A 22,720-nucleotide genomic window follows, 5' to 3' on the forward strand; every position below is an offset into this window, starting at 1 on the left:
GTTTTTTATAGTTTTTTTAGTGGGTTTCACACCCAAACTCAACCTTAACTCTAGAACAAACACACGTACGTTGGGGAGTGTAAACCCCAACCAATCATTAAAGTCAGCAAATAGTACGAACTCGTCTTTGAAAGACAGCGCCTCGGACCTCGGAGGAAGATCAGAATCAGATTTGAGTAGCTTTGGGCCTCGGTTCGTCAGGATTCAGACGACTGGAACTTGAGTAAATCCTCATTAAAGCTAGTCCAAGGTTCAAGGCTGCGCAAAGGGTACAATCCGAGTTTCTCTGTGCTCCTGGTCTCTTAAACCATGCTCTTAATCTTTGTTTCCTTGTGTTCTTGGCGTTGAGAAGAGAAGAGTGCGTGTGCATGATTAGCTACAAACTTGATTATTGACTTCTTCACCTAGCTGGAGGAGTTTCGCTGGTTTCTTTCAATAATCAGGTGGTTGATGACGGTTTGCTTGCATGGTGTTTGTGATATAGACACTCGGCCCCCTCCTATGGAATAATAATAATAGAAAAAAAAGGGTGGTTCGAACCATTGTCCTGCTGCCACCTGAACCATGACCACCTCCAGCATATTAATTGCCATGAGTAAGACAGCGAGTGGACTTATGTTTGGAACCAATGATGTTAACATAGAGCCGAAAGGTATAGAGCCGAAAGGTCCTGCGAAGGTATAGAGATTGGTGTGGAATGTAGCATGTCATGTAGGAAAAAAAAAATGATAAATCAAAAATAAAATACAAATTTTAAAAACTTTATAGTAAAAAAAAATAATTAAATTGATTAGAGTATTTAAAAAAATATTCAATTCGGTTTTATAAGTTTAAAATTCAAAAACCTCGACCAAACCGAACCAATTTAGTTTAAAATAAACCGAGTCGAACCAAAAAAATCAAACCAAACCAAAACTAAAAACCAATCAGAAAGTCCAAAAAAATCCCCAAAACAATATAGTTTTTGGTTTTTAATATAAAATAATCGAATAAAATCAAAACCGATCGGTTGAGTTTCAGTTTTTGATATAAAATAATCGAACCGAACCGAATCCAAATAGTTGGAATAGGTTTATGTTTATTTTTTATATTTTATAAAATGTTGGTTTGGTTGTTTTTAGAAGTAAAAAACAAATCGAATAAAAAATGATCAAACTAGTATCGGTTTTATTTTTGTATTTTATAAAATTTTAATTTGGTTATTTTTTAAAAATAAAAATCAAACCGAATAAAAAATAATTACCCCTTCATATTTCAAATAAGATGTTGAGAAAATAATTATTTTAAAAATATTTTTTATATTAAATATTTTTTAATATTAATATATAAAATCAAGCACATGAATCAAGACGAGCCGCTCGTGGCTGCCTCTGGTTTTTATAGCCAGTTTTGTTTTATAATTTTTCCAGGCATTGCAGCAATTATTTTCATTCTTAGTGCGCAATAATAGCATGTTTGGTTGGCAATCTTGGATTTTATTTTGGTTGTAATAATAAGTAGACGAGATTTCTATTTATGAGATCCGACGATGTAAGGTTTATGAGGTTTCACAATGGATCTCATTTAATTTAGTTTGCCAAAAATAAATAAATCCCCATTTATTAGGATTTCTATTTCTTTTATTGGACATCATCATGCTCACGTTAATTTTTAATTTAATGTCTTGCATTTTCCATGTGCTTGCATATCTTTCTACATATATATATATATATATATATACACTTTCCATGAAAAATTAATTGGATCCGACTTCTTGTTTAATAAACTAGATGTGCCCTTTTGAGACCCGACTATTTGAAGTGATTTCACAATTTTTTTTTTAATTTGTCAATTATTTGAGATTTTATTTTTTTAATGGTTATTTTTGTTCTTTAATTTATTTTATATTTGGTTGATTTGTCGAAAATCCATCTAGAAATAAATAAAAACATGCATTTGAGCTTCTTTTTTTTTTGACGTTGGATTCTAAAGATATAAACAAAATAAATCATAGGTTAATATGAAATTCATTTAGATCCAATTGAAATAAACTCACAAATAAAACTAGAAAATAATTCAACTTGTGCTCTCTACTAGTCTAATTTCTTTTAATTTTTCTTGTATTTTTAGTCATTCTTTAATCTATCCTTCTAGTAAATATTTCTAAACAAAAATACTCTCCCTTAAAAAACTCAAACCCCACCTAATTTATTAAGAATGTAAGTTTTAAAAGATAATGATATATCCTTCAAATTAATTTTCTCACTATTATTTTCAAAAATAAATTAGGTTAGATTAAGTTTCTTAATCAAATATATTTTTATCATTTTAGATAAGATTGAAGAATAGTATAAAATCTTAAGATAAATTGAGAGCAGTTATATTAGTAAAAACATTGTAGACTATATATAAAATATAAGGATAAATTGACTCAAGTTTTCAAAATAAAATTCAAAAAATAGTTTATTAAGGGTTGGAAGTGACGTACGAATTTTTTTTGGAAACTAAAATATACATCGGAAAACTTTAAGGGTAAAAGTATAATATTGGTGAATTATAAGGACAGAAAAGAAGTTTTACCCATTAAACAACTTCTTAGGCATCCCTCGTGGCAGTGAAGAGACTATTCTTTAGTTTGGGTGTTTAAAAGTAGCGGTAGTTGTATTTTAAAATATTTTTTTAATTTAAAAATATATTAAAATAATATTTTTTTATTTTAAAAAATTACTTTTGATATTAATATATTAAAATAAAAAAAAGTCTTAAAAAATATTTTTAAAATTCAAAAACAAATTGCTGTATTCCTGTGTTTCGAGTGAAAAGACATGACTGCCACTAATGCACAACATTAGAAAGCAGCATGATGACTTCACCCTGTCTATCTCTGTCTGGGAAAGGAAAAAAAAAATAGTCTCTCTCTACAGTAATCTCTGATATAAAATTTGTCTTTAAACAGCTTTGTAAATTTCAAACTCTCTCTCTCTAAACTGCGACTGCTACCATTTAGATTCCCAAAAAAGGACATCCTTTTTTGAATCTTGATTCAAAACAGAGATTTTTTATGCAAAAAAGATTACTACTTTCTTGGTTAAGAAAATCATTTGAAGAAGTTTCTTTGAGATTCTCACTCGAAGTTTAGAATTTTCTTGGTGGGATTTTGTGTTTGTAACGAAAGGTTAAAAGATTTTTTTGGCTTTGGATAAGATCAAGAAGGAGATGAGCAAGAATCTTTTATGGTTTTGAATTGTAGATTTCAAGTTTGTGAAGTTTGACTTTTTTTGGTTTAGTTTCTCTTCTAAGCTTGTCTAGGGTTTTATGTTTGGTAAGTAATTTCAGGTATTCCTTCTGTTATTTAGTTGCTTTCAAGCTCATAATTTTTTGTCTGTCTTCTACTTTATATCTGTCGTTCGTTCTGTTCATTTGTTTTAAAATTAGTTGATGACTATTTGATGCTGAGGCTTAGGGTTTGAGCTTGAATTTGTGAGAAATATGTGGTAATGTTTTTATGTCGTGATCATCTGGATTAAAAAGTTATGTTTGCATAATAGGGTTTTTTTGTGAGAATTTAATTTATCAACAAGTAAAAGATCAATTGATTGCTATTGGGGTCAGATGCAGCTAGAATTGATAAGTATTAATTTTGTAAGCCCTGTCCTAGTGTGAGTTAGCTGTTTTGAAGATGGTTTTGGTTCACAGTTTGTTAAAAGAACTACAATGTTCTCATTTTTTCTTAAGAAAAAGTTGACAATGTTACTACGCAAAATGCTTGCCACAAACTTGTGAGAGATGCAGCATCAGCATCTCTTAGAATTGAAAGGGAAAAACACAGTTTAACAAGAAAGAGAATGTTAACAATGCTGGGATGATTAATTAAGTTGCAGCTACTGGAGCGTGGATAGAGAAGGGTGAGAAGAATTAGGTTGAGACAATTCTTGGATTTTCTGAGAAGTTTCTTCGCTGGCAACTGAGATCCTATTTATGGTTGTAGATGACTCATCTCTGCATTTGGCTAGATATGTCACTCTTTTGCATAAATTCAATGTCAAAATTAATGTTCTGAAATTGTTCCATCATTGATTACATTTATTTTTACTTTTTGAGAATATAAACATGGTACACATGGGGAAATGATGGTTTGCTTCTGTTGGTGGTTCATTTTCTTCTGCCTTTTATCTTCTAGGCCTTTCGTTGGCAATCTTGTTTCATGCATCTCTGTATGTTTGTTCAAGGCTTCAGAGGAGATTGAAGTTCCCCTATAGGAGAGTACATTTATATGGTGGAAATTCAAGTCATAGCTAGCAGTTGTTCTATCCTTTTCTTATACCCATCTCAATTTTGAAAGCTTACAGTTGGCCAAAAGTTGAAGCTGTTTTCTGTGGAGTTTTCTTAGGATCGTGAAGGTTATGATTTAAATTACATCCCTTTGGTACAATTTACTTGGGGAAGAACAAGGGAGGCTCTCTTGGATGTACTTTTTAGGCTTCAGTTAGGTTTTGACTACTGTTATGGCAAGGCCTGTTATCGTGCACAAGACGTTTGCAAAATTTAAAGAGCTTGTAAAACCCATTTCTGGTGCTAGATGAAATAGGTGCATTGTCTATAGAAACTTGGTACCCTGCAATTTGTACAATAACACTGGTTTGTGTAGCAAAGTTGCTACTGAGAATGCAGTAAGTGTGAATTTCAATTCCATGCTTTATCTGGTTTTTATTTTCCCTTGTTTTAATGTCAAGTAGCCTACTTGGACAAGAATTTGGATCACGTTTGTTGAAGGTGAATGGCTCCAGGCTCTAAGTCCTTGTGCCTATCTATGTGTTTGTCACTCAGGAATAGTTGTCATATGTGGCTAGGGGATGCTAGAGTGTTAATATAAAACCATTCTCGAGGCCTTACCTAACAACTTAAGCTGTTGGGATGAATGGTTTTTTAACATGGCATCGGAGCTTTAATGACTAAATGGTCATGATTTCTAATACTACCATCCCCTATTTTCCTTTAGTTAAAATTAAAATTTCAGCACAAAATAGCGTTGGTCTTTGCAAGTTCCAAGGATTTCACTTGAGGGGATTTATTAGAAAGTTAATATAAAACCATGCTACAAGCTTTACCTGACAATTTAAGCTTTTCTGTTGAATGGTTCTTTGACAGGGATAACTCTCTTAATACATGTTTTGAAGATAGACTTAGTGAGTTTTAAATTAAAAAGAAAGAATCAGTCTTCTCTTTTCATATATGATCTGGTTTCTTGACAGGAGGCCTGTTATGAGTTTGTCAAAGCTTGATTTGATTTTTGTGATTCTGATTACCCAAATTTTATCTGGCTTTGTTGTGTTTTATTATATAGCTTTCTAGATGTCAAGACCTTGAGCACAGAGCATTTTTTGTACATGCAGTTAGGGAGAGAGAAGATAGTTAGGAAAGTGTTTTCATTCAAATACTGCTAGATCGATAGTCCCTAGGTTTCCCATTGATTTGGGAAGTCATTTGTTTGTGCTGTTTAGGATTGAGAGGGCATCTGTAGATTATGAAGTATAAATCAGGTAAAGGAACATAGTGGCTGTGGGTAATGAGATGAAGTTTTTCTATTGTGCCCTTTGGTTTCGTCCATGATTGGTTTGCAACTTCTCTAGGATGAAAAACAAAAGTCTATGTTTGGGTTGCATATCTCCCTATGTTTCTTCCATGTAGCCTTGTAAGATGCATATGGCTCTGTACTTTCTGTGGATTGCAGGTTCACACACTATCTGCAGAGGCATGTTTTCAGTGTTGTGAACTCAAAATGACAATCCTTTAATGTGTCTGTTATCTTTTTTCCAGAGCAGTTATAAATGGTTGCCTTTTATTGTTCCTAACAGGTGGATTTTTGAGAAATCAGAGGAAAGTAGATTAATAAAGCAATATGGGAGCAAAAGAATGCCAAAATACTACGGGCTCTCCTAAAGTGGAGGTGGGAGAGATAGATACTAGGGCACCATTTCAATCTGTCAAAGATGCCGTTACCCTCTTTGGTGAAGGTGCTTTCTCAGGGGAAAAACCTGCCATCAGAAAGGCAAAACCTCATTCTGCTGAGGTAATTGTAATTCATCTTTTTTGGCTCTAAATAGTACTGCCTAGTGTTTTTGGTTTCCTTAAACTTTATCCATCCTGCCTTCCACAGGCTAAACTTTACTGTAGTAACTATATGATGTATATAAAGCTGTCTTCCCTTTAGATATCTATCTTGTTGTACGGATCCATGAACACTTGCAAGCAATGTTTAGTATTCCTAAACGAATAGATTGGGGTGAGTCATATTTGTGTAGCTTGGAGTAACACAATGTTTAGTAGTAGTATTGCTCCCCAAAACATGGTTTGATAAAACCTTACAAATAGGTTTGAGTTATTCATCATGATAGTTAAGGCATGCTTATTTTTCCCCTCTTTCCCTGTGCATTCATCCTCTAAGGTTATAAATAGCTAAAAGATGAATCATAATGTATCCCTTTCTGTTGCTGCTCAAGATAATGAATAGTCAAAACTAAAGTTGTTGATTGATGAAAATATTGATAATTATTCTGATTGTATTTTTTAACATCATCTACTGTGAATTTTTAATGTGCAGAGAATTTATATTTTCAGTGTTGCTCTTGTTTGCACATGTGACTAACTTATTGTTTCTTTACTGCAGAGGGTATTGGCGAAGGAGACACAGCTTCACCTGGCCCAAAAGGAAATGAACAAGTTAAAGGATCAAGTAAAGAACGCTGAATCAACAAAGGCCCAGGCACTTGTAGAGCTTGAAAAGGCTAAAAGAACAGTAGAGGATCTCACTGATAAGCTCAAAACTGTTACTGAATCAAAGGAGTCAGCAATTAGGGAAACAGAAGCTGCAAAGAATCAGGCTAAGCAAATTGAAGAAACTAGCAATGTTGACCTTCCTGGATCTGATGGTGCTAGGAAGCAGGACTTGGAATCTACAAGAGAACAGTACATGACTGTATTTGCTGAACTTGATGCCACAAAGCAAGAACTAAGGAAAATTCGTCAGGAGCATGATGCATCCTTAGAAGCAAAGCTTGCTGCCTTCAACCAAGCTGCAGCAGCTGAGCATGCTGCCAAAGCAAATGTGGAAAAAGTTAGTGAGCTTTCCAAGGAAATCTCAGCCCTTCAGGAATCAATTGGGCAAGCGAAGCTTGTGGCTCTGGAAGCACACCAAGAGCAAGCAAAAATATTTGCTGAAAAAGATGTTCTGAGGCAATCATATAAAGCTACCCTGGAAGCATCAGCAAATAAACTTCTTGTGTTGAAGAATGAATTTGATCCTGAACTGGCCCGGAATCTTGAAAAACAACTGGCTGAAACAATGAATGAGATTGGTGCTCTGCAAAAGCAGATGGAAAATGCCAAGGCTTCAGATCTGGATTCTGTGAGAACTGTCACTTCAGAGCTAGATGGTGCCAAGGAGTTTCTACAAAAAGTATCAGAAGAGGAAAACTCCTTGCGAAGCTTGTTGGAATCTCTTAAGCTGGAGCTGGAGAATGTGAAGAAGGAGCATTCTCAACTGAAGGAGAAGGAATCAGAAACAGAATCCATTGCTGGGAACCTGCATGTCAAGCTCCGCAAAAGTAAGACTGAGCTAGAACAAGCACTTGTAGATGAATCCAAAGCAAAGGGTGCTTCTGAAGAGATGATCTCTACTCTCCACCAGCTATCATCAGAAGCAGAGAGTGCACGAAAGGAAGCTGAAGAGATGAAAAGCAAAGCTGAAGAGTTGAAGAACATAGCTGAAGCCACCAGAATTGCACTAGAAGAAGCTGAGAAGAGGCTGAGGGTTGCTTTGGAAGAAGTTGAGGAAGCAAAAACAGCAGAAACAAGGGCTCTAGATCAAATTAAGGCATTGTCTGAGCGAACTAATGCTGCACGAGCCTCAACTTCTGAATCTGGTGCCAAGATCACAATATCAAGGGAAGAGTGTGAGGCTTTAAGCCGGAAAGTTGAGGAGTCTGACACATTGGCAGAAATGAAAGTGGCAGCTGCTGTGGCTCAAATAGAAGCTGTTAAGGCTAGTGAAAACGAGGCTCTCAAGAGGTTAGAGGCAGCGCAAAAGGATATTGAGGATATGAGGGCTGCAACTGAGGAGGCTTCGAAGAGAGCTGAGATGGCTGAAGCAGCCAAGAGGGCAGTGGAGGGAGAACTTCGAAGGTGGCGTGAACGAGAGCAAAAGAAGGCTGCTGATACTGCATCACGGATTCTGGCAGAAACACAGATGGCTTCGGAATCATCCCCGCACCATTATAGGAATCAAAAGCAGAACCCGGCAATTCAGACAGTTATTGAGGTTCGGAAGTTGGACAAAGAGAAGTTCTCTGTCTCTAAAAAGGCACTTTTACCTAATCTGAGCGGTATCTTCTATAGAAAAAAGAACCAAATCGAAGGTGGGTCTCCTTCTTATCTGCCTGGAGAGAAGCCTGTTTGACATTTGTGTTTGCCAGACTCTGTGATTATGAATGGTTGAGAGATACGTTTCATGAAATGGTTGGTTGTGTATAAAATTTTCTCTGGGAAAAACAAAAGCCCTTGCTCAGTTTGAGAAGATGAGATAGGCGATAATATGATGGAACAAGTCAGGGAAGTGAGCCTTTTGTATATGACTAGTTATTAGATTAATGATCGAACAAGTTCTGCTGTAGAAATGAGTTTGTCTTCAAGAATGGTCTTTTTTTAATTTGATGTGACCAAAACGCTGGTATCTTCATTTGAGGCATGATTTTCTGGTTTTCCATTTCAAGTGAAAATATCATTACCGGTTTCCGAGTGTGATATCTTTGTTCTTGAGATTGCCAGGTTCGCCTTCCCGAGTGAGCTTCAACATAATAGAAAAACTCGCGCAAATCTAAGCCGGTTTTTTCGTCCTTTTCTATTTTCTGATGGAAGCACAGTACTTCAGCGAGGACAATTTGGCTCCTAAACCGCTATTAATGAGTTTGTTCCTTGTAGATTGATCGGACTGGTTTCATAAAAGGGTTGTTCGTGCACCTGGATGGAAAAACCTGCAAAACAAAGGGAAGTCTTTAGAAATAATAAAGGATCTTATAATGGTCAAGGTAGCAAACATGGAGGAGGCCCTTCGAGGCTGAGAGCCCAAACGGTTGTTCTGTGTGTGTTCTTGAGGAAGAAAAGGATGGAGAGAATCAAGGAAGAGATCTCTTTACCTTGGAGTTCAAGCTCCTCTCTCTCTCTCTCTCTCTATATATATATATATATATATATATATAGATATATATTTGTGTCCATGTGAAACTCATTTACATGGACATCTACGAAAAGGAACTCCAATATTTATCAGTACATTCATCATGAAGGTGAATGCCTTGTTGCCTTTCGGATCTTCCTCAGACGTGGTCAAGTTAAAAGAATTTTTAATGTAAAAAAAATGATGTTAAAACTATACTAGTGTTTTTAAAAAAACAAATAAAAATAAAAAATCTAGATCATCAACTTGATTGAGATTAATAAACCTAATTAAATAAATATTAAGATATGAAATTGAAAAACATGAGTTTTAAAAAAAATCAAGTAAATTTATGAGAATATTCTAAACTTGATTTAATCTTTTAAATTTATAATCCATGAAACCATCAACTTTTAAATTTCCAACCAATCAATCAACTCAATGTTGAAATATAAAATAAAATTTTTTTATGAAAAAAGGGTAAGAAAAAATAAAGTCAACTTGGATTAACTTGTTAAATTTACGATCTAAGTCATAAAATTATGATAATTTTATAAAAAAACTAATAAAAAAATACAAAGTTTCATTTCCAATAGATTCAATTATGAAGGTTGAAATCAAGAAAAACAAACTAAACCTAAAAAATCAAAATAAACTCTATGGAAAGCAATTTGAAGAAAATTACAAACTCTAATTTCCAAGCAACCTAATATTAAATGATGAAATTGAAAAAAAAAACTAAAATAAAAATACTAAGTTGTTGGAGAATGAATTGAAAAAAAAAATCCCATTAAAAAAAGACCCATTGAGAATATAATAACCTTATAAGAAGAAAAATAAAATAAAATTATGAAGCCTAATTAAAAATATATTTAATTAAAAAAAACCCAAATAAAATGAATAGAGTCAATCTAGATCAACATGCCAAACTTACAACCCTAGTCATGAGATTAGAATTACCGAATAAAAAACAAGTAAAACAATTACAAAACAAAATCTCCAATCAATCTAATATTGAAAGATAAAATTAAAAAATAACTAAATTAAAAAAAAAAACAACCCAAAAAATAGCTCAAGTCAACTCAGGTTAACTCATTAAACCAACAATTTGGATAATGAGATCAAGATAAATTTGTAAAAAGCAAACCAAGAAAAATTATAAAGCTCAACTTCCAATAAATTTAATGTTGAAACTAAAAAGAAAAAAATATATATCCATGAGACCAACATATAACTCAATAGAAATAAAATCAAAAGAAATTATGAAGTATAATAATAAAAAAAATTAATATTGAATGATAAAATTGAAAAAAAAAACATACAAAATACTATTTTAGTGAATAATATTTTGTTAGTGGTTGTAGTAATTTAGTCACTTGTTAGCTAGCCAATTAGCCAGCACTCCGCTGGAGGTGGAATAAACAAAATTGACACAAAAAAGAATGTACAAGTCTTGTCAACATGTTTTCAAGAAACAAAATTAATTTTAATTGTGAGTTTAAAATTACATTTAATAAAATTGACCGAGGACTAAATATGCCAATAAATATTAAAAAGAGTTGTTAATACTAATTAAAAAATAAGTTGAGAACTCAAGAGATGCATATTAAAATATATGATCTTGTGTGGTGGGTAGCCCTCAAAATCTTATTTATTTATTTATATGGAAATAGTTTTTTAATATAACAAGAGGTAATTGAAATTATATCAAAACAAATTAATTTTATAGTATAATTCCTCCTTTTTTAATCTCTTAAAAAAATTATATTTATTGTTCTATGTATTTATTTAATAAAAACAAAAGCAATCAGGGGAACACCAATAAAAATGGATGATTTAAAATATGGATAAAAAATGTATTTGTATAATCAAAACTTTTTTATCCTATAAGCGCGTTCAATTTGTTTGGCAATTTTTTACTATAATATTTATTTTTTAGATAACATCTTATCATAATCATAAAAACAATTTTTTATTAAAAATACAATATTTTGATAATTTGTTGTGAAAGTATTAAAAAACATAAGAATAATACATTGTTTATGCATTGTCATGAGAAACTATTTAAATTCAGCTTGACCTAGCATGTCAGCCTCGAGGCCCATTGCCATGCTTGATTGGTTAGATCATGTTCTAAGTTAAACCAAATGAGAGTTAATTTCATGCTACCTGATTAATTTGATAAATTCAAATACAACTCATTCAACTGAGTTAAGATCTAATTTAACTTTTAAAAAAATCCAAGACATCACTGTTCTTATTTTTTTAAAATATTGAGATAAACATCATTTCAGATCGATCCAAGTCTTTAAAATTTCTTTGTTTAATTGTTTTTTAATAGTTAGAGGAAGATGTGTTGGGTTGACCCACATCAACTGTAATGTTTTAAATTAAAGAGTAGGAAAATGCAATAAAACCCTTGGAGGCTTAAAGAGTAAGTATAATTAAATTAGGGGTATTGTAGTAATTAAATAAAGAGATGATAAGTATAAATAGAAAAAAAAAAAAAGATAGATCTGAAATTAAGAGTGAAAAACTGACGGAAGAAGAGAAGAAAAAGGGAAGAAGAAGAAGAGAAAAAAGGAAAATTAGAAGGGAAATAGAAAGGAGTTGAAGAAAATAAGTTAAAAGGATAAGATTTATGCTTTAATGTGTATAATATGTTATTTGAACTTTAAATTTTGATTTTGATGAATGTTAGGGTTTTGAAGATTATGTTTTGGGTTTGATTGATGAATTAATTTAAATGTTAGGGATTGATTGTTGTGAGTAATTGATTATTTAGTTTATTATAGAAAATTGTGATGATTTGAAGTTATGAATTATGTAAATGGTGAATTTGAGTTAGAAATCTGGAAAGAACAGTAGGTTTTATGTTGAAATTCTGGGTTGGAGGTTGAAGATGACAAAATTTCGGTTTGGTCCCTCAAATTATGAAAATTACAGTTTAGTCCCCAAACTTTGGAAAATTACAAATTGGTCCCTGGATCATATTCCGAGATTCTGAACAGAATAAAATATGAATTATGGGCAGAATTACTGTATAGTTATGAAATTTTAACACTTTCAATTGGTCCTCCAATTTGACAAAAATTACCATTTGACCCTAAAAATTTGGTAAAATTCCAGAATGGTCCTTGGAGCATAATGATATATTCTGGACAGAATTGAGGATTAATTATGGTCAGAATTTCAATATAGTCATGGATTTATGATGATTTTAGTTTGGTCCTCCATTTGACAAAAAATACAATTTGACCCTAAAAATTTGGAAAAATTCCAGAATGGTCCCTGGAGTATAATTAGAGGTTCTGGACATAAATGAGGATGAATTATGGACATAATTACACTATATTCATGAATTTAAGACATGTTTAGTTTGGTCCTCCAATTAGACAAAAATTACAATTTGGCCCTAAAAATATGATAAATTCCAGATTGGTCCCTAGCTGTAATATTAGCCTTTTTAGATTGTTTTGATGAATAAATGAGGGTTATTTAGTGAATTATTATCAAGTCTTATTATTTGTTTTATTACAAATTAGATTTCGAGAAAACCGTTTAATTTTGGGTTTTTGAAAAAAATAACTAGTTTAGTCTCAAAACATATAGGGTTATGGAATAGACCCTTAGTTAATTGTATTAAATAGGTTAAATATTCTTTCAAGTAGTTATTGAATATGTCTCTTTTGTATTCAGATAATCATGATATTCTACTAGTGAGAATTTAGTAGGATTTTCTTCGGTGTCTGCTTTTGACTTCTGTTTGCATTTAAGTCAAATGAGTGGATAATTTTCCATATGCATGAGAAATATTATAAATATTTGATTTATTAATATGAATTGGATCATGCTTCTTGATAATATATATGTTGATTATTATCCTTGTTATGATAAAACATGATCAATTGTTGAATCTGAATTCTTGATATGAACCAATATATATTTTGAATTGACTTCTGAATTGATAACTCCTCGTTTGATTGACGTCATGAGTTGAGCCTTGAGATATAAATATATCTGTGTGATTATGATTATAAGTCTATGGTATGTGAGTCAAAATACCCATACTAACAGGGTAATGTTAGTCTTTGTGCACATCGTATCTGAACCTTAATTGGTCAAGAGAGTCACCAACCTGTGTGGACTGATTATCCCAGAAGCCTTATGCTCATTGCATTTTGATTTTCTAACGAGCTTTACCTTATGATATTCTTGTTATGACCTATTTGATAAACCTTCTTATAAGAACCTAAAGCCATACTTGTATATATATTTCTCAATGTAGTATTACCTCGTGTGTGTATATTGAACGTTATCTACTCACTGAGTTGTTGAACTCACCCTCTCATTATTTATCTTTTCAGGCTTATAGCTTGATAGTGAGTTACTTTTGTTGAATCTTCCGAACCTGCTTTTTGGTTTTAATTTGTACCTTCCTTTTATGTCTAGTTAGGCTCCAAAACTATAAAATTATATCCACTCTTGTATTAAGACAATGAAATTACATTATGAAGTTAGTTTGTTGTTAATGTTGCGTTGAACTCTGATTGAGTTATTTAAAGGATAAGATTGTATGTAAGTTTGGGTTAACATAAATATGGAACCTTGGAGGGGAACCTTGCCTATGTGCCGGTCATGGATCCGGGAATCGGGTCATGACATCAACTCAAGTTCATTGCCAAACTGACAACCTAGATCATGAACATTGTTTGGTTTAACCTAGTTAGGTTTAACAGGTTCGTTTGTTTTAATATTTCTTTTAGTTATACAATTACAAAAACAAGCAAAAGAAAGCCACTAGATTCAAATAAAGTAAAGAGAACAATCATAAAGTGTTGTACCAAAATAAATCTTGCTAATATTATTAAATAAATGGTAAAATCTTACTAAAAATAAATTAAAAATTAGAAGGGGTTCAATGAAATAATATCAAGTATATTTTTAATTAGTTTATTTTAAAGAATATTTTTATTAAAATTAATGTAAAAATATTTTTAAAAAAACCATAAAAACAAAGGGGGTTAAATGTTGGGTTTTGGTGGGCTAATGCATTTGCCCCACTTTAAAAAAGGCCAGGTCAGCTAACGCCTAACCATTTTTTTCTTTTTAAAATGGATGGACAATGGACAATGTGTTATCCACTTGTTGCACTCTAGCCACCTAAGGTAGCTGGAAAGTTGCCGAAACAATTATTTGGACAAAAAAAAACATATTTATAACTTATTTTCACTTGAAAACACCTTAAAAAAATCCACAAATATCAATCAACTCATATCTAACCTCAAAAAAATATTTAATAAAACAAACCCAAGACTTGATCTGTTTTTTCTAGCAAGATTAGGGATAAAAAACACCTCAATGGAACTCTTCTCATCCATTGGATCCCATTGACACCACAACAATTTTGTTTATTGCTGGAGTGCGGCGGAGAAACCTCTTTCTCTCTTTGATGATTTTCTCTTTCACCTCTCAAGCTTTGGAACGAAAACGTGAACAAAACAAAGTTTTGGATTAAACTAAAAATATATCAAAAATAAAAAATAAAAAACTCTGGGATCAAAGTTTTAAAAAACACACCTTATGATTAGTAAAATAAAAAAGCCAGAGTTTTAAAAAACACACCTTATGAATAGTAAAAGAAAAAAGTCTGCATTTTGTTTTCAAAGTCAAATCTGATCATCGAAGTTTTAGAAATAAAATTGAACATTATCTTGCCAAAATCAAGCATCAATTTGATACCAGACTGTTTTTAACATCATCGGAACCTGTAACAAACTAATTGAAATAAATTATCAGCCCTAAATCAAAGCCAACTTAATTTGTAAGGACAAAATTGAAACAAAAAGTTAAGTGATCAAAGTAGAAAATTCTCCAAGGATAAGAAAAGAAAGAAGAGAAAACACTATTGAAATCCACTTATTGTGTTTTCTTTCACAGTGTAATGTGAAGTGTACTTCGGTGGTATTGAGATGCATGATACTTTTCAAAAGTATTTTTCACTTGAAAATATATAAAAAATAATTTTTAGATTATTTTTATTTTTATTTTTAACATTAATATATTAAAAATATTGAAAAACACTAAAACAATATTACTTTTATGTTTTTTCAAGTCAAATATACTTTTAAAACACAACAAAAAACAAAGGTAATTACATTCCCGAAATCAACAACTCATTTAAGTTTCTTTTAATAAACACCCCCCTTTTATCGTTCTTAATCTACATGAAAATCTAGTCACTCAAGAACCCAAAAATATATCAAATTAAACCAAACACACAAAAAGAAATAGGAAAAAAAAGGGGAAAATAGATAATATTATGAAGAGGAACACAATCAAGTGATTTTTGTTAGATTTAACTTTGGAATTTATTTTCAAGAGGTTTGTTTGATATTTTATTTTATTTTCATTTTTTTTATGTTTTATAATTTTTTAGAACAAGATGTGAAAAATTATTTGTTTTTTAAAAAATAACAAATATTTGCATTATTAGGCTATTAACATATATTTCCAGACTTAGGTTGGATTTAAGAACCTGGAAATGGACATGGATCATGATTAGAATTCAAGCTGGGCCTTGGTTCTAGTGCGATGGGCTCAAGATGGGGGTGTTTGGCTAACCATTGTTTTATTAAATTTTATTTTATTTTTATTTAAGATTAATTCTTTTTTTATATACTTTGAGTTATTTAAAAATAAAAATAAAAATACTATTTTAATATATTTATATAAAAATATATTTAAAAATAATAATTACTATCACGTTTTTATAAACATCAAGGTACAGGAAGTCCAGGGACCATTAATGATAGCTGGAATATCTTATTATTGATATTAAATATATTTTATATTTAATATTTTAAAAAGAACTAAAAAACTGGAAAAAAGAAGAACAGAGACAGAAAACGAAAATGATATCAAAAGTCTCTACACAAATTAAAAAAAAAAAGATTGAAAAGCATGAAAAGCAATCCCTGCTTGGATGCTGGAAGCTTTCACAGCAAAGGAAGGTATTGAAAATAAAATAAAATAAAATAAAAATGATGACATGATAGACGCAGTTTGAATAACTAAAAAGGAAAAAATGTCTTGGTGATTAAGAAAAGGAAAGGAAAATAAAAAGATTGAAAATATTTTATTTTGCACTGGGAACTTGAAAAGCCAATCTGGAGTGGAAAACACAATCGAAGAATGGCAAGCAACAGAGACGACTCCCTTTCATACACCAACAACCTCTCATCATCTTCCTCTCCAATCACAGTTTCTGACCTTCTAGAGCCCTCTTTCCTCGCCGACCCTTCAAACTCTCTCTTTGGCAGTGCTTCCAATAGCTACCAAAACGACTCTGCTTTCCTCATTGATTGTACTCCGAGCAGCGGCAGTGATGCAGAGATTGGGTTCTCTAGACCTGATTTCAGACAAAGCCCACTTGCTGGGACTGTACAGTTGTATCACCGCCACGTCTTCTTGTGTTACAAGAACCCTTCTGTTTGGCCACCTAGGATTGAGGCTGCTGAGTTTGATCGTTTGCCTAGGCTGCTATCCGCTGCTGTCATGGCCAGGAAAGGAGATATGAAGAACGAGGTGTGCTTTTCGGTTTCATTCTTGAAATGGATTGCTTTTATTTTTGAGTAAACTGAAGTGGGTTTGGTTGTTTAATGTGATTTCTTAGCTTTAATTCTGACGGTGGGTTGTTTGGTTTTGTGGGATTTTTGAACTGGTTTTTGTCTTCTTGTTTGCGTTGTCTCTTTGGTCTTCATGTGGGTTGGTGTATTTTAGTGGATTGAAGTGGGTTGGTTTGTGAATTGGTTCAGATTATGGCTGACTTGAACGTCTCTGATTCGGGGCTATTTTAGTTAGCTTCAACGTGATGTGGTTGATTTAGTTTTAGTGAATTGAACATACATTGAAGTGGGATTTTTGGTGGTTTGTGGATTGGTTCGATTATTGAAAGTGCGTGATTTTGTGGTATTGTTACTTCAAAATGATAGGTTTGGTTTAGATTAGTAGACTGCAGTGATCTGCTTCTTGTGGATTTTCCAATCTATGGCTAATTTGAAGGTGAGGTGTTTATTGGTATTTTTGCTTCAAGTTGATGCATTAGGTTTTAATTTTTAGTGTTGTTGAATTCGATTATGTTTGGGAACCAACCACAGCTCATTTAAATTTTGAGGACTGTTTTGGTGGTGGATGTTTGGATGTCTCGAATTCTTGTAGGGTTGGGTTTGTTTTGAGTGAACTGAATTGAGGTCGGTGAAGGTAATAGGTGCTTTAGGGATTTGGAGATCTGCAATTTAAGCTTCACTGGACTGAGGTTTTAGGTGTGGGTTTGTCAGAATGCCATTAGATTGAAGGTGTTTATTTGGTGTCATTCCTGGTTCAGGTTGTTGTGGTCGGCTCTAGTGTTAATGATTTCAGATGAGGTTATTTGCAGTTAGAGGATTGCCTATGAGTGAAGAGAAATTTTGGTTTGACTTCAAATGAGGAGGATGGCCCTTATTTTAATTTTAGGGGATCAATAAAGTCTCCTTTGAGTTGGTTGGTATTTTAGAAGTTTGAAGGTTTTCTTTTTATCCATTGACTAGATTGATTTGATGATGATTTATGCTGTGCTTTGGCCTCCTATTGATATAATTTCATAGTGGTTGGTCGTTCTGGTATTTAATTGACTTGTGCTCTGGGTGGTTTCTGGACTGGCTGTGTTTGGTGGTGGTTTGGAGGAGTACATATGATCAATTATAGTGTATGGTGGTTCAGTTTTTCAAAGTGTACATTTGGTGTGCCATGATGCCTTGTGCGTTGGTTTTGTTATTGAACTAATGTAAGGATACCCATTGCGGGTAAAGTTGTAAATGGGAGCTGTGAGTTGATTTTAGTGCTTTGGAGACATTGGGGGATGATCAATAGTACTTTGGGTACTTCCTTGGAAAGTCAATCATGATCTGGATGGCGCATATAACTATGTTATGATGCCTATAACTATGTTAGATAGCTCTGTTTGAAGATCGATCTATGTTTTCAAAGTTGAAAGGTATGGCTTTAGAAGGAAATGATGCTTTTGGGTCTTGATTTGCCTCCCTAGACTATATACTTAAAAACTTAGATTGCTAGACACTTATGATAATGCTTTACTCTATCAGTCGATCTGTTTCTGGCCATTTTGCTTTATCTCTATATTTTTATTGTTTTCAAATTGCAATCTTGAGAATCTACCTGTTATTTATATGATCCAGATAGGTAAAATGACAAAAGCATAAGCATTGTAGACAAATTCACATGGCTTGTTCATCATATGACACAGCTGTAATTGTGAAGTTTCTGAGATATCTAAACAGTATCCTCAGGTTCATTGGTTTTCTAAATTTTATGCTGTGCTACATCTATAATTTAGGTAGACCTGGACTGGAAGACAAATGGTTTGGTGCTTTGTATTGTAAATCATAAAGGGGTTCCATTTTTGGCTGTAGGAACCCTTGGCTATATGGATGGTTAACATTCTTGTTCTGCATAGGAAAAGAAAATCATGGAAGTTCCATTGATGAGTGGACATATATCATTGATTTAGATTGACATGACTTTTTCACTGGCCCTTGCTGTCAACTGTCATATCATAGTTTGCTGTATAATGAGTTTTTTTTTTTAATAGCACAACTAGCCAACTAGCAAAAATAATTTGCAAACTAGCACTACTAAGAAAAAAATTGGGGAAATAGCAAAATTCAATTGGTTGCGCTACTGAGAGTAGCACAACCAATTAAAATTTAATAGGCCGTAACCAAGATGCACTACTAAGAGTAGCGCAATTCAATTTCAGCGCAACCCATTGAAAATTTTGAAATTTCAAAGGTTGCCCTATTGGGATTAGTGCAACAACCTGAGGTGTGCTATTTTCCTTTTTTTTTTTTTCAACTGTGCTACTTTGCAAAAAAAAATTTCTTGTGTGCTATTTTTTTTTAAAAAAAAAAACTTACTAGAGAGATGTAAAAACTTGCATGTGGGTGCACACTTACATGTATGTCCATGTATTTGTTTACACGTTTGCTTAAAGTGAACTTCTAGCCTTGTGTCCTGCAAAAGCAAGTTAAAGAAATCAACTGTTAAGCTTCTTACTTTCCAAGGTTTTCCTGCTTTTGTCTTGTAGACCCGCTTAACAATATGTGAGGGGCATGATGGAACTGAGACATCAAATGGAGATGTGTTAATCTTCCCTGACATGATCAGATACAGGTCAACCAGTGGCTCATTTACGTGGCTCTACATGCTATTGTACTTCTCTACTTAAACACTGATATCCTTATCAAATAATGCAGGAGATTGACGCATTTTGATGTCGACACATTTGTTGAGGAAGTGCTTGTGAAGGATGGTGAATGGTTGCCTGGAACTCCTGAAAAATTGAAGGGTTCTTATGTTTTTGTATGTTCTCATGGGTCCCGAGATCGTCGCTGTGGTTTTTGTGGACCTGCTTTGGTTAGTAGATTCAAAGAGGAGATAGAATTACAGGGTCTCCAAGGTAAAGTATCCGTCAGCCCGTGCTCGCACATTGGAGGGCATAAATATGCAGGAAATGTCATCATATTTGGATCAAGTTCCAAAGAGGCTGTCACTGGACACTGGTAAGCAGGGAAGCTGTGCCCCCCCCCCCCCTTTCATTCATGATTCTCCTTTTGGAATAAATACTTTATTATTTTGGTAGTTGCAGTACCAAAACATATTTCTAGATAACCAAATCTTTTCGGGTATATGTTTTAAAATGCTGACAGGTACGGGTATGTCACCCCAGAGGACATACAAATATTACTCGAGCAGCATATTGGGAAGGGTGAGATTGTAGACCGGCTGTGGAGGTATTCTTAATTTATAATCTATAGTTTTATATAGCTATGAATGATGGTCGAGGTAGTTTTTAGTTTCCTGCACTAATTTTTGTTCTCCAAAAACTTTGGTTGGTTGCCTTGGCGGGGATTTTGTGATATAATGCTAGCTGTACAATAGGATTGTGGAAGAACTTCCCTTGATTCCTTAGATGTCACAATGATGAAACTGGGGAATTGAAAGTAGAAAGTGGCTGTTCACCAGGTTCAAGATGCGCAACCGTGAATGCTAGATGTCTAGTAATTTTACAGATTTTGTTTAGGACGTGATTTAAGCATGCCTTGTAGACTTTAATGGAGCATTTGCTTGCTCACTTTCAGGGGCCAGATGGGTTTATCAGAAGAAGAACAGATTAAATCCCATGAAGGCAGGCTCCAACAGAATGGCGGGACTATAGAAAACAGTAAAGAGATTACACAAGGACCGGTAGACAAATCAAACACGAGCTCGAGTAGGTCTGAAGTTGTTTCTACAGGCTGTTGTCAGCAAAATGGAAGTTCATCCTGTTGCCAAAACCCTGTCTTACCAGAGAAGGATATTGCAGATGCCAATGAGAGGACAGCCAAGGTGACACCTGAAAAGAAGAAGAACAACAACAAGAAACCGCTATCCCGGATCAACGGCAGTAAGGGATCATCTGCACGGAAGGTTTGTGCAATGCCAACATGGTTTGAGAGCTGGGAGCGTGATGATACATACGCAGCTCTTGCTGTTGCTTGTGCTGTAGTGTCAGTTGCTGTTGCTTACAAGTGCTACAGGCAGCTGTGATGGAGCTTCAAAAATCCAGTTTGTGGCTGCTTTCCCCTTTCCTGTATCCAATGTTTGTAATATCTATTTCAGGGGCGAAGGAATTCAGCCTGAGCCCCGCAGGACCAGATGTGTACAGACGTGTGAATTTATGTTCTTCATCCTCTCCATTCCCAAACCTAAATGTTTATGTTGAAATGTGCATATGATCAATACAAGGTCTTTTAGCTTTGAATTAGCACTCGTCCACCGAACACCTCTTTCCATTTTTTATTTTTTATTTTTTATGAGAGATTTTCTAGACATAATTTTTTATCTGCTACATTATTAACGAAAAAGATATTGTTTAGCGCACATCTTTATGACAAATAATAGTTTTTTTAAAAAAACTATGTACTTGGAACAGGAAAGAAAAAAAACTTTAATATGTGCTGTTACTAACAACAGAGTAGACCATTAAAACGTCTTACTTTCTTGAAAAAAAAAAAAAAAAAAACTTTAGGAGTCGTTTTCCAAAACTCCTTTTTTTATTATTATTATTATCTTTTGAGATTCTCTATTTACCAAAAAAAAGGTTCTCGTTACTTATCATCCTGCTGCTGACACAAGACAGGGATAGCTTTGTGGTGGATTAATATTATTTTTTTAAAAAAATATTAAAAATATAAAAAGCATTTTAAATTTTTTGGGTTTAGTAATTTTAGCAGACCCATGCCTGAGTCTGGAAACTTTGAAAGACCCGCGCTATGCTTAATTAATTATCAGGCCTGCACGTCTTGAATCTAGCTGCTATGTTTAATTAATTATTTTTATAAAAATTATATTTAAATTATTACTAAAATATCATAAACAGAAATTATAATTTTTTTTATTTTTTAAAAAAAATATTTAATTTATCATTTAAGTACTCTAAACAAAAATTCTAATTAACTTTTTTTATAAATTTTTTTATAAAAAAAACATTTAAATTATCTTAAAATATCATAAAAAAAAATCCTAATTGATTTTTTTATATAAAAAAAAATCATTTAAACTATCTTGAAGTATTCTAAATAAAAATTTTAATTAATATTTTTTTATAATTTTTTTAATGTTTTATAAAAAAAAATCATTTAAACTATCATGAAGTATCCTAAACAAAAATTCTAATTAATTTTTTTATTTTTTATATAAAAATAATTTAAACTATCCTTAAAGTATTCTAAATAGAAATTCAAATTCAGAAATTATTTATAAACAACAAATCATCACAAAAATTTAATTTAACATTTTAGATCTAAAAATTTAAATCATATCTTCTTATTGAAATAATTTATTTTTTATGTTTATAAATTTGTTATTGCTTCAATAGAAATTATATCTTCTCTCTCTTTTTTTTTATTTGAATTTGTATTTTTATATATATTTTCTTTACTCAAACTTGTTGCAAAAAAAATTTATTTAATGGGTGGTTGTTTGTAATATCTCACCAATGACAACATTATTTTATATATTTTTTTTTAACAATATTGGACTATATGTGTTTAGTTTCATTATACAATTTATGTAGTTTTTTAAAATTTTTATAATATTTGTTTGAACATTTTATGTAGATTTATGTTGTAAAGGAAGTTTTTTTTAAGATAAAACCCAAGCATAAACTTTCAAACCCAATGGTCGTGGGTATGGCATAACCTCTAGACCCAAGATGTTTGGGTTTAACGTGACCGTCAGACTCAAGTTGCTTGGATTTGACATGGTTATTAAGCCAAGACACTTGAATCATGTCAGATCTAGGCATTCACTTAAAAACATATATAATTAAAAAAAAAAAAAAAAAAGGGAGAAGATATAATTTCTATTAAAGGAATAACAAATTCATAAACATAAAAAATAAAATATTTTAATGGAAAGATATGATTTGAA

General features: G+C 32.5%; 2 protein-coding genes across 3 annotated transcripts; both read left to right on the forward strand.

Moving 5' to 3' along the window:
- The first annotated feature begins 2,857 nt into the window (after positions 1 to 2,857).
- Positions 2,858 to 8,778, forward strand: LOC118056872 (WEB family protein At5g55860). 2 transcript variants are annotated; one of them, XM_035069267.2, is made up of 3 exons: positions 2,858 to 3,315; positions 5,835 to 6,049; positions 6,647 to 8,778. In XM_035069267.2, the coding sequence occupies exons 2-3, from the start codon at positions 5,879 to 5,881 to the stop codon at positions 8,432 to 8,434; spliced, it is 1,959 nt and encodes a 652-aa protein (XP_034925158.1). In that variant the 5' UTR covers positions 2,858 to 3,315; positions 5,835 to 5,878; the 3' UTR covers positions 8,435 to 8,778. The 2 variants fall into 2 exon arrangements, with proteins under 2 accessions (XP_034925158.1, XP_034925156.1); XM_035069265.2 differs by having other exon boundaries at positions 2,858 to 3,301.
- Positions 8,779 to 16,116: 7,338 nt separating this feature from the next.
- LOC118056871 (uncharacterized) lies at positions 16,117 to 21,053 on the forward strand. The gene is made up of 5 exons (XM_035069264.2): positions 16,117 to 16,777; positions 19,335 to 19,420; positions 19,504 to 19,809; positions 19,957 to 20,040; positions 20,389 to 21,053. Exons 1-5 carry the CDS (start codon positions 16,385 to 16,387, stop codon positions 20,834 to 20,836), a joined length of 1,317 nt encoding a protein of 438 aa, XP_034925155.1. The 5' UTR covers positions 16,117 to 16,384; the 3' UTR covers positions 20,837 to 21,053.
- Positions 21,054 to 22,720: the final 1,667 nt, after the last annotated feature.

This window comes from Populus alba, chromosome 1, assembly GCF_005239225.2.
Source record: "Populus alba chromosome 1, ASM523922v2, whole genome shotgun sequence".
Lineage (NCBI taxonomy): Eukaryota > Viridiplantae > Streptophyta > Magnoliopsida > Malpighiales > Salicaceae > Populus > Populus alba.